Source organism: Triticum dicoccoides, chromosome 7A, assembly GCF_002162155.2.
Source record: "Triticum dicoccoides isolate Atlit2015 ecotype Zavitan chromosome 7A, WEW_v2.0, whole genome shotgun sequence".
Classification (NCBI taxonomy): domain Eukaryota; kingdom Viridiplantae; phylum Streptophyta; class Magnoliopsida; order Poales; family Poaceae; genus Triticum; species Triticum dicoccoides.
The window spans coordinates 459,113,897-459,128,935 of NC_041392.1; the positions used below are offsets into that span (position 1 = coordinate 459,113,897).

At 46.7% G+C, this 15,039-nt stretch overlaps 1 protein-coding gene across 2 annotated transcripts; it reads right to left on the reverse strand.

Annotated features, from left to right (window-relative positions):
* Positions 1-376: 376 nt before the first annotated feature.
* Positions 377-14,020, reverse strand: LOC119334431. 2 transcript variants are annotated; one of them, XM_037606999.1, is made up of 2 exons: positions 13,678-14,020; positions 377-1,294 (listed from the first exon to the last, which is right to left on the reverse strand). In XM_037606999.1, exons 1-2 carry the CDS (start codon positions 13,951-13,953, stop codon positions 491-493), a joined length of 1,080 nt encoding a protein of 359 aa, XP_037462896.1. In that variant the 5' UTR covers positions 13,954-14,020; the 3' UTR covers positions 377-490. The 2 variants fall into 2 exon arrangements, 1 of the variants encoding a protein (XP_037462896.1); XR_005161325.1 differs by lacking the exon at positions 377-1,294 and adding an exon at positions 1,478-1,902.
* Between the last annotated feature and the right edge of the window lie 1,019 nt (positions 14,021-15,039).

Below are 15,039 nucleotides of genomic sequence, written 5' to 3' on the forward strand. Positions count from 1 at the left end.
GATAACATGGTTCATCATTTCCTGGTGCTGCTGCTGGCTTTGCTCATAAAGTCGGCATACTTGAGTAAATGTTGTCTCACTGCCTTGCTGACTTGACTGTCCCTATGTGAAGTTGTTGCTAGTCTGGGCACCATAATTTTCTTCCGGCGGGTTTGGCATGGAACGAGTCCAGGGACGAGGCATTTTTCACTTTGGGGTAATTTTGCAAACTCATGAGAAAATTGAGTCATAAAAAATAATTTTAAAAGGCGGAAATTTTAAGAACTCTCAGATTTTTCAAGATAAACACTAGATCGCGCGTGGAGAAGGACCGCTCAGTACATATCTTACATGCAAGCCTTAATTATACAATACATCACTTAGGATGTGCGTACACATTCCTGACATATTATTTAGGCTAGTGCACTTCTCCGAGATCCTACATGATGCGCACACAAACTACTACTCACCAAACCTATGTACATATAAAAATATCATACAAGCTGGCACATCACGCTGCTGCTAGGCGTTCTCGGTCGGAGATGGTGAAGACCTCCTTTGGCCTGCCGAGGGTAAGACCCAGTGGTGCTGGAGACTCAACCTCTTCCTCAATGATAGTCTCCAGGCGCGAAGTACTGGGTTGTGGAGCTGGCGCGGGTGTGGCAGGTGGTGCGGCTCTGACGGGAGTAGGAGCAATGACCTGGTCAAACTCCTCGGTGGTGGGTAGGCGACGAGCGGTGGCTAAGATGGCCGGTGTATATGATGCTGAGGACGAGACGAACGTCAGTGGTGGTGCCATGTGGAGGAGCTCCCTCCTGTTGGCGGAGCAGCCATGGATGGAATCCATGCGAGCAGCTACGAGGTTGTCCACGAGGTTGTCGAAAGCTGCCTCTAGTGCCTTGAGGTACTCAACAAGCATCTCAATAGCCTCATCTCTTTCTCCCCTGGTGCAAGCGAATGCATAGTGGCAAGTGTATGGCACGTGGCATGGGAGGTAGCGGTAGCGACGAGTCTTCATTGAAGAAAGAACATCCCGGAGACGAGCTATTGCCTCGCGGGCAGCCGTCTGCATGGCATGCCTCTCCGTAGGCATGGCCCTCCCGACGAACCGGAAGCGGTGGAACTCGGCGCGTCCTCCCTTGAACTGAACTGCGGCCTGGTACATGGACAAACTGTCGCTGAGCTTGTGCCGGTAGAGTGTGAACTCCGGACGGACTGATGGCCCGATCGCGATCTTGGTGATGGAGATGAGGAGTTTGACAAACCCCTCAGGAACATTGGCGAACACCTGTGACTCACAAACGTTGCCCGCCATCTACAAAAGTAGACAAAATCCCGAATAGTCAAATCATAAATTTATGATGACCAACAGAAAATTGCTACAATATGCAAAATAATAAAATAAGCTAATAACCGATTAGCGATCGCACCTAGTGGCTTCCTACAGTCAGCCTGGCTCTGATACCAAGTTTGTCACGACCGCCTTTCCAATAAAACATTTATTGAAATGCCGACCTTTGTATTAACCAGTATAGAAGAATTCTTCTTACTGGCAGACAAAACCTTGATACAGAAATCCAGCAGTACTAATATTATACATGGTTGAGCTGAGGATGCTCAACAAATTATTACAAGCACGCCTATATTATACATAGAGGCAGATATGACACAAGGGTATGGTGGCATAACTACTGACTCGTAATAGAGGTGGTGGTGGATATCTCACAGTGAGGTGGGTGACATGACTCTGGAATCTTACAGCTCATCAAGCGTCGGAGTGAGGCTTGATGATTTTTATTTGGGTGGCGGAAGCGTGTATAATACAATTGAACAACTCCAGGGTCGCACGTGACTGACTGGGACTCCTCTAGGCGTCGGACTCGCTATCGAACTCTTCATCCATAAGATCGCCTTCGTCAATATCTGGCCAAATCAACAAGCCAGGTGAGTACTTTGAATGTACTCGCAAGACAGTTCGGACATAAGATATAACAAATGTAAACATGATGCACATGAGCAGGTCAGTATGCACAATCAAATAATAGATTTGCACTGCACGATAAATATGAGGAAATCAGGCGGTAGTCCTCCCAAAATCCTAATAAAAATAACTGAAAACCGATCGGGTGTCTGAAGCGACGCCTCGAAAGGTGGAAACAAATTCAACATGCCGCAGTTGGGCGTCGAGGCGACACCACATAAAGGGCTTATATGAAAAGTAAATAACAGGACATGCCACAGTCGGGCGTCTAGGCGACACCTCAAAAAGGGCTTATAATGAAAATAAATAACAATGATGCCACAGTCAGACGTCAGAGCGACATCACATAAAGGGCTTATATCAAAAGTAAATAACAATAATGCCATAGTCGGACGTCTGCGCGACATCCACATAAAGGGCTTATATCAAAAGTAAATAACAATAATGCCACAGTTGGACGTTTGTGCGACATCACATAAAGGGCTTATATCAAAAGTAAATAACAATAATGCCACAGTCGGACGTCTGAGCGACATCACATAAAGGGCTTATAGTTTATCATTCGAATTTAAGTAGCTCATGAATTCAAATCATCACATGGAAATACTCAGCGTATAATAATAAACTGGTTAGTCCATTCACATGAATAACCTTCAACCGAGTTTACCACTCTCGGTTGTATGTTTATACTCCGGAGACTGTCACCAGGGTTGACACTGAGATTTGACACTGAGACTGACACTGGCACTGAGATGATGTCCAAGTCCTTGATCGTGGACATGGATACTCGAATGATTTTGACTCTGCAGAGTTTGTACTCTTTAACCACAGCCAACAGATTTCAGTAGTCACAAGGACTAGTTCCGTTTACGGTGTTTTAGAAGAAACACGTCTAACCGGTACACACCCATTCCACATTCCGTTGCCAGGGATCACCCTCAGCGACGTTCAACAAAAACCTTAAGACGGGGAGGCTACAACCTTGAATAGCATGGGATCAAATTTATATGGCGCGCTCTAAGGGGTGCCCCCCTCTCGGTCCCAACCGGAAACACCCATGCCCCCTGACCGGATGACTGGCTTTAATCCAGGGCCATGGAACCCTCATCGCGGTCCCTCTATTTGGTGTGTACCAGGAAAGAGGTTTGCAACTTACTAAACCGGACTCTTTGCAGAAAACATGTGGCAGCATGAAGGGGAAACGAATGGGATCGAGACTTGACCCACGTTAAAACTGGAGTTCACGGTTGGCATAAAACTGGCATGCTTCAACAATACCAGCCTGCAACCTATCATGTCACCACATGATCGTGTTATCTTATCATCATAAGAACACATCAACTTCGAAGCTCACCGGTAGCTTGCCTTGCATGTACATAACATTCACAAATGCTTATATAGACATGCCATGAGAAAACTACTCGAGCGAACATGCAAAACACTCATCATATCAAAGGTTCAAACATGCTTGCCTGGTTCAGAGAAGTCGGAGTCTAGCTGGGCGAAGTACGCGTCTCCTTTACTCCTCCCGATATCTACGTATCTAAAGAAAAACCGGATACTACATAAATACCGTGCGTGCACAAAAAGTATCCCAAATATTTTTCAAATAAATATGACAAAAAACTAGACAGAAATATAAAGATGACAGAAAAGGTTTCAAGTTAAAATCATCTTTTGTTTAAAAGTTATAAGAGTTTTAGTCCAGGGACCTTTCTGTAATGAAACAGAAAGTTTTCAGGGTTTATTTTATAAAAACAGGAAACGTTTCAGTCTAGAATACGTCAGTCCAGGGGGAAGACGTGTTTTGCCCGAAGGCGTTTTTAGAAAACGTTTCAAAAAGAAGAAAAAACTGACGAAGAGGTCCCACCCGTCGGGTTTGAAAACTGAAACAGAGTGCTGGCGCCCGAGGGCCGCGGTGGTCACCGGCGGCGATCCACGGCGAGGCAGGGGGATCGGGGGTTACCAACGTGTTGGAGTTGAGCGTCGGTGAGCACCACGTCGACGGCGGCCCCAACTCCGGCGGACGGTGGTTCGGGTGAGGTTGATCTCGCGGCGGAGAGTTGCAATGATCGAATTGAGGCTCGGGTTAGGGTACTGGGTGCACTAGGGGTTTGCTGATGCGGTTTGGGAGGCGGGGGTGGCCTCACCTGAGTGAATCAAGCCGGAGCCCGAGGCGGAACGGGGCGGCCGTAGTCGGGGAAGGTGACCTCCTCGGGGTCCTTCTAGTGGCTAGGCGGGGCTCTGGTGAGGTGGAGGTGTGGCGCTGGGTCGAGAATGAGCTCGGGGGCTCCTTTTATAGCCGATCCGAGGCGGTGGCCGTGAACGAGATAACGTCGGCGATGATTACGGCGAGGCAGAGGACGGTCAGGTGGATTAGGGAGCTAGGCATCACCGCGAGGGTTCACTAGTTCCGTTCAAGTGCTAAGCTTGGCTTGCCTTGGGTGTTACTCCACGTTCCCGATGGAATGGCTCACGGGACTCGTCGGCGGCAGAGAGCACGCGCTGTGCTGCTCAGGCCACGGCGACGGTGCCGCAGCGTGCATAGGAAAGCGGACAGCCACGCGGAGGCCACTGGTGGCTTGGGCGATGCTGGACGGCGCCGAAAGGTGGTGCCGATCCCTGCTGGCCGCCACGGGTGGCTCTGCCACCGCAGAAGCTGCCGGCATCGGCGAGACGCATCACCACCGATGATGGTGCCCGTCCAAACGAGTGTTCGATGCTCTGGATAAGGAGGGGAACAGGGAGCAAGGATCCAAGGAGGCTACTGGCGAGATCGTTGACGGGTTTTGATGAAACGACAGTGTCGCCTGAACCCAGACACCGAATCTCTGAACTTTTCTGAATCCAGACAGAAACAGTGCATGCCAGGTGTTCGATGAAATGATTTTGGCATGTGGGAAATTTTTCTGGAGCTGATCTTTGGTGAGGTGGCCTCTTGGTGTATCTGGAAGCTGCATGAATTATCTCAGAATTTTTGGAAAACGAAAAATATGAATTTCACCAAAAATGGCATTTCTAGTCCGAACTTGCAGTGGACAAAATTTTAAATATTTGAACTAAGGCCAAGTGGATCTTGATGGATCTAGGTTGAGGGTACTAAGGACTAGTTAGAGGAGTTGGTTTGGGATCAAAACTCAAAAGAAATTTGGTACTTCCTTTGCAAATCACCTAGGCCCATAAATAATGGCAGAAATAGTTTTTGAGGAAAAATAAATTGAATAAAAGCCAAAAATGGCTTGAGACTTGCTGGAGATGGGAGTCCTGACTTGATCCAAGGCAGGGAGGGGTTTTGGAAGGCTATGTCAAAAAGTGACATGGCAAAAGAGGGAATTTTGAATGGGGAAAAGATTAAACCCATAACTCCTAGGGTTTCTTTTTAATAGAAGAAATTTCAAAAATGAATTTGAGTAGAGGCAAGACAAAAATGAAAAGCTCTCAAGGCCAAAAATCAAGGTTGAGAAGAGTACAAAAATATTTGTCATAAAAGTTTTTGAGGGGGAGAGGGTTTAAGAAAAAATTTAAATAGCTTCCTCCAACTCACATAAAGATTTTGATAAAAACCAAATTGAAATTTTTGGAGTGTCACAATTTGCTTGCCGTTACTAGTCTTATCTTGATTCGGCGGCATCGTGGGATGAAGCGGCCCTGACCGACCTTACACGTACGCTTACGTGAGACTGGTTCCACCGACTGACATGCACTAGTTGCATAAGGTGGCTGGCGGGTGTCTGTCTCTCCCACTTTAGTCGGATCGGATTCGATGAACAGGGTCCTTATGAAGGGTAAATAGAAATTGGCAATTCACGTTGTTGTTTTGGCGTAGGTGAGAAACGTTCTTGCTAGAAACCTATAGCAGCCATGTAAAAACTTGCAACAACAATTAGAGGACGTCTAACTTGTTTTTGCAGCATGTGCCGTGTGATGTGATATAGCCAGAAGGATGTGATGAATGATATATGTGATGTATGAGATGATCATGTTCTTGTAATAGGAATCACGACCTGCATGTTGATGAGTATGACAACCGGCAGGAGCCATAGGAGTTGTCTTTATTTATTTATGACATGCGTGTCAACATAAACGTCATGTAATTACTTTACTTTATTGCTAAAGTGTTAGCCATAATAGTAGAAGTAATAGATGACGGGACAACTTCAAGAAGACACGATAATGAAGATCATGATGATGGAGATCATGGTGTCATGCCGGTGACAACGATGATCATGGAGCCCCGAAGATGGAGATCAAAAGGAGCAAATGATATTGGCCATATCATGTCACTATTTGATTGCATGTGATGTTTATCATGTTTTACATCTTATTTGCTTAGAACGACGGTAGCTTAAATAAGATGATCCCTCATAATAATTTCAAGAAAGTGTTCCCCCTAAGGGCTTGTTCGGTTAATCCCTCCCACAAGGGGATTGGAGAGGATTGGAGGGGATTGAGGTGGATTTTGACTTGTGGGGGATTTAATCCCTCTCAATCCCCTCCAAACCCCTTCAAATCTGAAGGAACCGAACAAGGCCTAACTGTGCACCGTTGCGAAGGTTCGTTGTTTCGAAGCACCACGTGATGATCAGGTATGATAGATTCTAACGTTCGAATACAACGGGTGTAAGCCATATTTACACACGCAATACACTTAGGTTGACTTGATGAGCCTAGCATGTACAGACATGGCCTCGGAACACGGAAGACCGAAAGGTCGAGCATGAGTCGTATAGAAGATACGATCAACATGAAGATGTTCACCGATGTTGGCTAGTCCGTCTCACATGATGATCAGACACGGCCTAGTTAACTCGGATCATGTTTCACTTAGATGACTGGAGGGATGTCTATCTGAGTGGGAGTTCATTGAATAATTTGATTAGATGAACTTAATTATCATGAACTTAGTCTAAAATCTTTACAATATGTCTTGTAGATCAAATGGCCCACGTTGTCCTCAACTTCAACGCGTTCCTAGAGAAAACCAAGCTGAAAGACGATGGCAGCAACTATACGGACTGGTTCTGGAACCTGAGGATCATCCTCATAGCTGCCAAGAAAGATTATGTCCTAGAAGCACCGCTAGGTGACGCACCTGTCCCAAAGAACCAAGACGTTATGAACGCTTGGCAGTCACGTGCTGATGATTACTCCCTCGTTCAGTGCGGCATGCTTTACAGCTTAGAACCGGGGCTCCAAAAGCGTTTTGAGAGACACGGAGCAGATGAGATGTTCGAAGAGCTGAAAATGGTTTTTCAAGCTCATGCCTAGGTCGAGAGATATGAAGTCTCCGACAAGTTCTTCAGCTGTAAGATGGAGGAAAATAGTTCTGTCAGTGAGCACATACTCAAAATGTCTGGGTTGCATAACCGCTTACTCAGCTGGGAGTTAATCTCCCGGATGACGCGGTCATTGACAGAATCCTTCAGTCGCTTCCACCAAGCTACAAGAGCTTTGTGATGAACTTCAATATGCAGGGGATGGAAAATACCATTCCTGAGGTGTATTCAATGTTGAAATCAGCAGAGGTAGAAATCAAAAAGGAACATCAAGTGTTGATGGTGAATAAAACCACTAAGTTCAAGAAAGGCAAGGGTAAGAAAAACTTCAAGAAGGACAGCAAGGGAGTTTCCGCGCCCGGTAAGCAAGCTGCCGGGAAGAAGCCGAAGAATGGACCCAAGCCCGAGACTGAGTGTTTTTATTGCAAGGGAAGTGGTCACTGGAAGCGTAACTGCCCCAAATACTTAGCGGACAAGAAGGCCGGCAACATTAAAGGTATATGTGATATACATGTAATTGATGTGTACCTTACCAGTACTCGTAGTAGCTCCTGGGTATTTGATACCGGTGCGGTTGCTCACATTTGTAACTCAAAGCAGGAGCTGCGGAATAAGCGGAGACTGGCGAAGGACGAGGTGACGATGCGCGTTGGGAATGGTTCCAAGGTCGATGTGATCGCCGTCGGCAGGCTGCCTCTACATTTACCTACGGGATTAGTTTTAAACCTCAATAATTGTTATTTAGTGCCAGCTTTGAGCATGAACATTGTATCAGGATCTCGTTTAATTCGAGATGGCTACTTATTTAAATCCGAGAATAATGGTTGTTCTATTTATATGAGAGATATGTTTTATGGTCATGCTCCGATGGTGAATGGTTTATTCTTAATGAATCTCGAGCGTAATGCTACATATATTCATAGTGTGAATACCAAAAGATGTAAGGTTGATAATGATAGTCCCACATACTTGTGGCACTGCCGCCTTGGCCACATAGGTGTCAAACGCATGAAGAAGCTCCATGCAGATGGACTTTTAGAGTCTCTTGATTACGAATCATTTGACACGTGTGAACCATGCCTCATGGTAAAATGACCAAGACTCCGTTCTCAGGAACAATGGAGCGAGCAACCAACTTATTGGAAATCACACATACTGATGTGTGCGGTCCAATGAGTGTTGAGGCTCGCGATGGCTATCGTTATGTTCTCACCCTCACTGATGACTTGAGTAGATATGGGTATGTCTACTTAATGAAACACAAGTCTGATACATTTGAAAAGTTCAAGGAATTTCATAGTGAGGTTGAGAATCAACATGACAAGAAAATCAAGTTCTTGCGATCAGATCGTGGGGGAGAATACTTGAGTCACGAATTTGGCACACACTTAAGAAAATGTGAAATAGTTTCACAACTCACGCCGCCTGGAACACCTCAGCGTAATGGTGTGTCCGAACGTCGTAATCGCACTCTATTGGATATGGTGCGATCTATGATGTCTCTTACCGATTTACCGCTGTCATTTTGGGGATATGCTTTAGAGACTGCCACATTCACTTTAAATAGGGCTCTGTCGAAATCCGTTGAGACGACACCGTATGAATTATGGTTTGGGAAGAAACCTAAGCTGTCGTTTCTAAAAGTTTGGGGATGTGATGCTTATGTCAAGAAACTTCAACCTGAAAAGCTCGAACCCAAGTCGGAAAAATGCGTCTTCATAGGATACCCTAAAGAAACTGTTGGGTATACCTTCTACCTCAGATCCGAAGGCAAGATCTTTGTTGCCAAGAATGGGTCCTTTCAAGAGAAAGAGTTTCTCTCGAAAGAAATAAGTGGGAGGAAAGTAGAACTTGATGAAATATTACCTCTTGAACCGGTAAGTGGCGCAGCTCAAGAAAATATTCCTGAGGTGCCTGCACCGACTAGAGAGGAAGTTAATGATGATAATCATGAAACTTCAGATCAAGTTACTACTGAACTTCATAGGTCCATGAGGACACGTTCTGCACCAGAGTGGTATGGCAACCCTGTCTTGGAAATCATGTTGTTAGACAACGGTGAACCTTCGAACTATGAAGAAGCGATGGCGGGCCCGGATTCCGACAAATGGCTGGAAGCCATGAAATCCGAGATAGGATCCATGTATGAAAATGAAGTATGGACTTTGACTGACTTGCCCGATGATCGGCGAGCCACAGAAAATAAATGGATCTTTAAGAAGAAGACAGACGTGGATGGTAATGTGACCATCTATAAATCTCGGCTTGTCGCTAAGGGTTATCGACAAGTTCAAGGGGTTGACTACGATGAGACTTTCTCACCCGTAGCGAAGCTGAAGTCCGTCTGAATCATGTTAGCAATTGCCACATTCTATGATTATGAGATATGGCAAATGGACGTCAAAACGGCATTCCTTAATGGTCTCCTTAAGGAAGAATTGTATATGGTGCAGCCGGAAGGTTTTGTCGATCCTAAAGATGCTGACAAGGTGTGCAAGCTCCAACGCTTGATTTATGGGGTGGTGCAAGCATCTCGGAGTTGGAACATTCATTTTGATGAGATGATCAAAGCGTTTGGGTTTACGCAGACTTATGGAGAAGCCTGCATTTACAAGAAAGTGAGTGGGAGCTCTGTAGCATTTCTCATATTGTATGTGAATGACATACTGTTGATGGGAAATGATATAAAATTCTTGGAAAGCATAAAGGCCTACTTGAACAAGTGTTTTTCAATGAAGGACCTTGGAGAAGCTGCTTATATATTAGGCATCAAGATCTATAGAGATAGATCGAGACGCCTCATTGGTCTTTCACAGAGTATGTACCTTGACAAGATATTGAAGAAGTTCAAAATGGATCCGTCAAAGAAGGGGTTCTTGCCTGTATTGCAAGGTACGAGATTGAGCACGGCTCAATGCCCGACCACGGCACAAGATAGAGGAAAGATGAGTGTCGTCCCCTATGCCTCGGTCATAGGGTCTATCATGTATGCTATGCTGTGTACCAGACCTGATGTAAACCTTGCCGTAAGTTTGGTAGGAAGGTAACAAAGTAATCCCGACATGGAACACTGGACAGCGGTCAAGAATATCCTGAAGTACCTGAAAAGGACTAAGGACATGTTCTCGTGTATGGAGGTGACGAAGAGCTCGTCGTAAAGGGTTACGTCGATGCTAGCTTCGACACAGATCTGGATGACTCTAAGTCACAAACCGGATACGTGTATATTTTGAATGGTGGGGCAGTAAGCTGGTGCAGTTGCAAGCAAAGCGTTGTGGCGGGATCTACATGTGAAGCGGAGTACATGGCAGTCTCGGAGGCAGCACAAGAAGCAGTCTGGGTGAAGGAGTTCATTACCAACCTAGGAGTCATACCCAATGCGTCGGGCCCGATGACTCTCTTCTGTGACAACACTGGAGCTATTGCCCTTGCCAAGGAGCCCAGGTTTCACAGGAAGACCAGGCATATCAAGCGTCGCTTCAACTCCATTCGTGAAAGTGTTCAAAATGGAGACATAGAGATTTGTAAAGTACATACGGACCTGAATGTGGCAGATCCGTTGACTAAACCTCTCCCTAGAGCAAAACATGATCAACACCAGAACTGCATGGGTGTTCGATTCATCACAATGTAACTAGAATATTGACTCTAGTGCAAGTGGGAGACTGTTGGAAATATGCCCTAGAGGCAATAATAAAATGGTTATTATTATATTTCTTTGTTCATGATAATTGTCTATTGTTCATGCTATAATTGTGTTATCCGGAAATCGTAATACATGTGTGAATACATAGACCACAACACGTTCATAGTGAGCCTCTAGTTGACTAGCTCGTTGATCAAAAGATAGTCATGGTTTCCTGACTATGGACATTGGATGTCATTGATAACGGGATCACATCATTAGGAGAATGATGTGATGGACAAGACCGAATCCTAAGCATAGCTCAAAGATCGTGTAGTTCGTTTGTTGTAGCTTTTCCGAATGTCAAGTATCATTTCCTTAGACCATGAGATTGTGCAACTCCCGGATACCGTAGGAGTGCCTTGGGTGTGCCAAACGTCACAACGTAACTGGGTGACTATAAAGGTACATTACAGGTATCTCCGAAAGTGTCTGTCGGGTTGGCACGAATCGAGACTGGGATTTGTCACTCTGTATGACGAAGAGGTATCTCTGGGCCCACTCGGTAATGCATCATCATAATGAGCTCAATGTGGCCAAGTGGTTGATCACGGGATCATGCATTACGGCACGAGTAAAGTGACTTGCCGGTAACGAGATTGAACTAAGTATTGGGATACCGACGATCGAGTCTCGGGCAAGTAACATACCGATTGACAAAGGGAATTGTATACGGATTGATTGAATCCTCGACATCGTGGTTCATCCGATGAGATCATCGTGGAGCATGTGGGAGCCAACATGGGTATCCAGATCCCGCTGTTGGTTATTGACCAGAGAGGCGTCTCGGTCATGTCTGCATGTCTCCCGAACCCGTAGGGTCTACACACTTAAGGTTCGGTGACGCTAGGGTTGTAGAGATATTAGCATACGGTAACCCGAAAGTTTTTCGAAGTCCCGGATGAGATCTTGGACGTCACGGGGAGTTCCGAAATGGTCCGGAGGTGAAGATTTATATATAGAAAGTCAAGTTTCGGCCATCGGAAAAGTTTCAGGGGTAATCGGTATTGTACCGAGACCACCGGAAGGGTCCCGGGGGTCCATCGGGTGGGGCCACCTATCCCGGAGGGCCCCATGGGCTGAAGTGGGAGGGGAACCAGCCCCTAATGGGCTGGTGCGCCCCCCTTGGGCCTCCCCCTGCGCCTAGGGTTGGAAACCCTAGGGGTGGGGGGCGCCACCCTTGCCTTGGGGGGCAAGGCACCCCCTTGGCCGCCGCCCCCCTAGGAGATTGGATCTCCTAGGGCCGGCGCCCCCCCCCCCCCAGGTACCCTATATATAGTGGGGGAGGGAGGGCAGCCGCACCCAAGCCCTTGGCCTCTTCCTCTTCCTCCTGTGACACTCCTCCGTCTCCTTGCACTTGGCGAAGCCCTGCCGAGATCACCGTTGCTTCCATCACCACGCCGTCGTGCTGCTGGATTTTCATCAACCTTTCCTTCCCCCTTGCTGGATTAAGTTGGAGAAGACGTCTTCCCAACCGTACGTGTGTTGAACGCGGAGGTGTCGTCCGTTCGGCACTTGGTCATCGGTGATTTGGATCACGTCGAGTACGACTCCATCAACCCCGTTCTCTTGAACACTTCCGCGCGCGATCTACAAGGGTATGTAGATGCACTACTCTCTCCCTCATTGCTAGATGACTCCATAGATTGATCTTGGTGATGCGTAGAAAATTTTAAAATTCTGCTACGTTCCCCAACATAAGCTCCCTGCTGAAAACTATTCATTTCCCACTCGAACAGAGAAAAGCATATCCCTGATTGCAAAAACATGATTACTAGAAATCGTGTTCATTTCCCACTCAAAACACCAAACACGATTTAGTAAAAAATGCAGGGGGGTAGGTCATGAACAACACATGATTGCTAGAGAACATCAAAAGGAAAAAAAGGCATAAATTAACTGATTGTTAGAGGTTATCAGTAAAAAGGTTCAGAGTTCTACAGCGGGCATGGCACTCAACTACAGTGTGAAGAGCATTGTAATCATCTGGAGCAGAAAGGCAAAGAAATGACAGGACATTTCATATCTAGAAACAAAATGTGTGGTTTCTGTAAACATAATAGGATTAGAAAATGCTACATGATGGTTTGTTCAGTAGAGGAATAATCCCAGGATGTAGCATGTATCATGGGGTCAAAACCTGGGACTCCCTATTGTAATTTGATTTTGATTATTAATTTTTCCGTGAGCACATGAATCACAATATTTGTGTTGTAGTGAACACAAACTGATCACATTCCCCCCATGTGAAAACACACACAAAAAAAGACCAAGTAACCTGACAAACATTGGCCTTTTACAAAAAAGGACCAAGCAACAATTCAGATTACAGTACTTGAGCTTGCCTGCAAACACAGAAATCGACAACATATATTTGCCTACAGAACAAACATAGATGTTGCCTACAGAAACCTTCGTCCAGCTTAACTACTGTGTGAGTTTGCCTACATATATACAGGATGAGTACTTGAGTTGCCTACAAACACATAAATGGACAACGTATATTTGCCTAATATGCAGGCAACAGAGATGAGGTTTTGCTGTAGGCAACGTAATTAGGCAACCAACACAATATGCAGGCAAACAGAGATGAAGTTTTGCTCTAGGCAAACAGCTCTGACGCGATTTTGGTTTGAATCGCCGACGAGGACTACGATTTCGCCTCCCCGCTCACGATTTTAGTCTCCAGTTTGCTCCCCTACCCTTCTTCCCCAGAAACGACGAGAAAAAAAATGGAGAGCCGCCGGAAAACTGACCTGCGGTTTGTAGATGTGGCAGAGACGCGTTGGTTCCTTGTCGGCCAGCCGCCCATGCGCGCCCCCTTCCTCTCTTCTCCCCGTCTTGTCCGCGGCGCAGCATCTCGCCCGTCGGTCCACTTGTTGGTCATGCACGCGGTTCCCCTCTGCCCTGATGTGGGTGGTCGTTCCAACTGGAAAGGCTCTCCTCGTCGGTGGTGGACTCTCGCCGGCTACGGTGGGTCGAATTCTGGCGGCTAGGGATTGTTGGATTCTATCGACCCGTGTGGAAAGCATGAGAGAGGGGAATGGGAGATGGGGAAGAACCGGAGGTGAGCGTTTCCAAAATTCCAAAACAACAAAAGGCACCGCATCTCGGTCGGATTCTCTCCTCCACGTGTGGTGTCCTTGTTTCTGATGGACGGTCGTCGTGCGGCCGCTCCAGCGTTCGGGAGAGCGCACGGGCGTCAGTCAGCGTTTAGGTTAAAATTAGGGTCCCGATAACTGCCACACGTGTGGTGTATCGGGTAGTTGTGCCACACGCCTCGTGTGGCATGGACAGCAACCAGCCCACACATCTACGTGTGGGCAAAACAACTAATGCCTACACACATCTTTTTTCCCTCCTGAACCCTCTCACACGCGTACGTGTGGGCGAAGTTGATAATGCCCACACGCCTGTATGTCAGGCCTTGTACCCTTCTGGTCCCGCACGCGACGCGTGACACCCACCGCGTGCCCGCAGTGGCCATGGTCCAGACCCTCGTCCATATTCGTTTATCTGCGGTTGCCATGTCGCTGAACTACGGTTGCCATGTCGGACAACTGCAGTTGCCATGGTTGCTCAACTGCAGTTGCCATGTATGGTCTGATCTAATGTAGTTGCCATGATTTCATAACTTTAGGAGTTGCCACATACTAACACTAGGCGGTTGAGAGAGTTGTCATGTGCTCACAAGCATGCTAGGGCAGTTGCCATGTAAAAAGGAAGAGTTGCCATCTGCTTACGTGCACGTTAGGGCAGTTGCCATGTACGTGCACGTTGGGGCAGTTGCCATGTACCATGCAAAAACACATGGCAACTCGGTAAAAGACAGTTGCCATCTGCTTACGTGCATACTAGGCAGTTGCCCTGTACCCTGCAAAAACACATGGCAACTCGGGTAAAAAAAGAGAGTTGCCACCTGCTTATAAAGCACAGTACAGGCAGTTGCCATATGCGCTGCAAAAACACATGGCAACTAGCAGCTTACGTGTGGGAGAGGAGACGGGCGTGTGGGCGAGATGGCAAATGCCCACACACCAGCCCTTGTACGTGACTGGAAACTGGTGTGTGGGTGACCTGCTAAACGCCCACACACCGGCCCCTCCGTGTGATAAAAC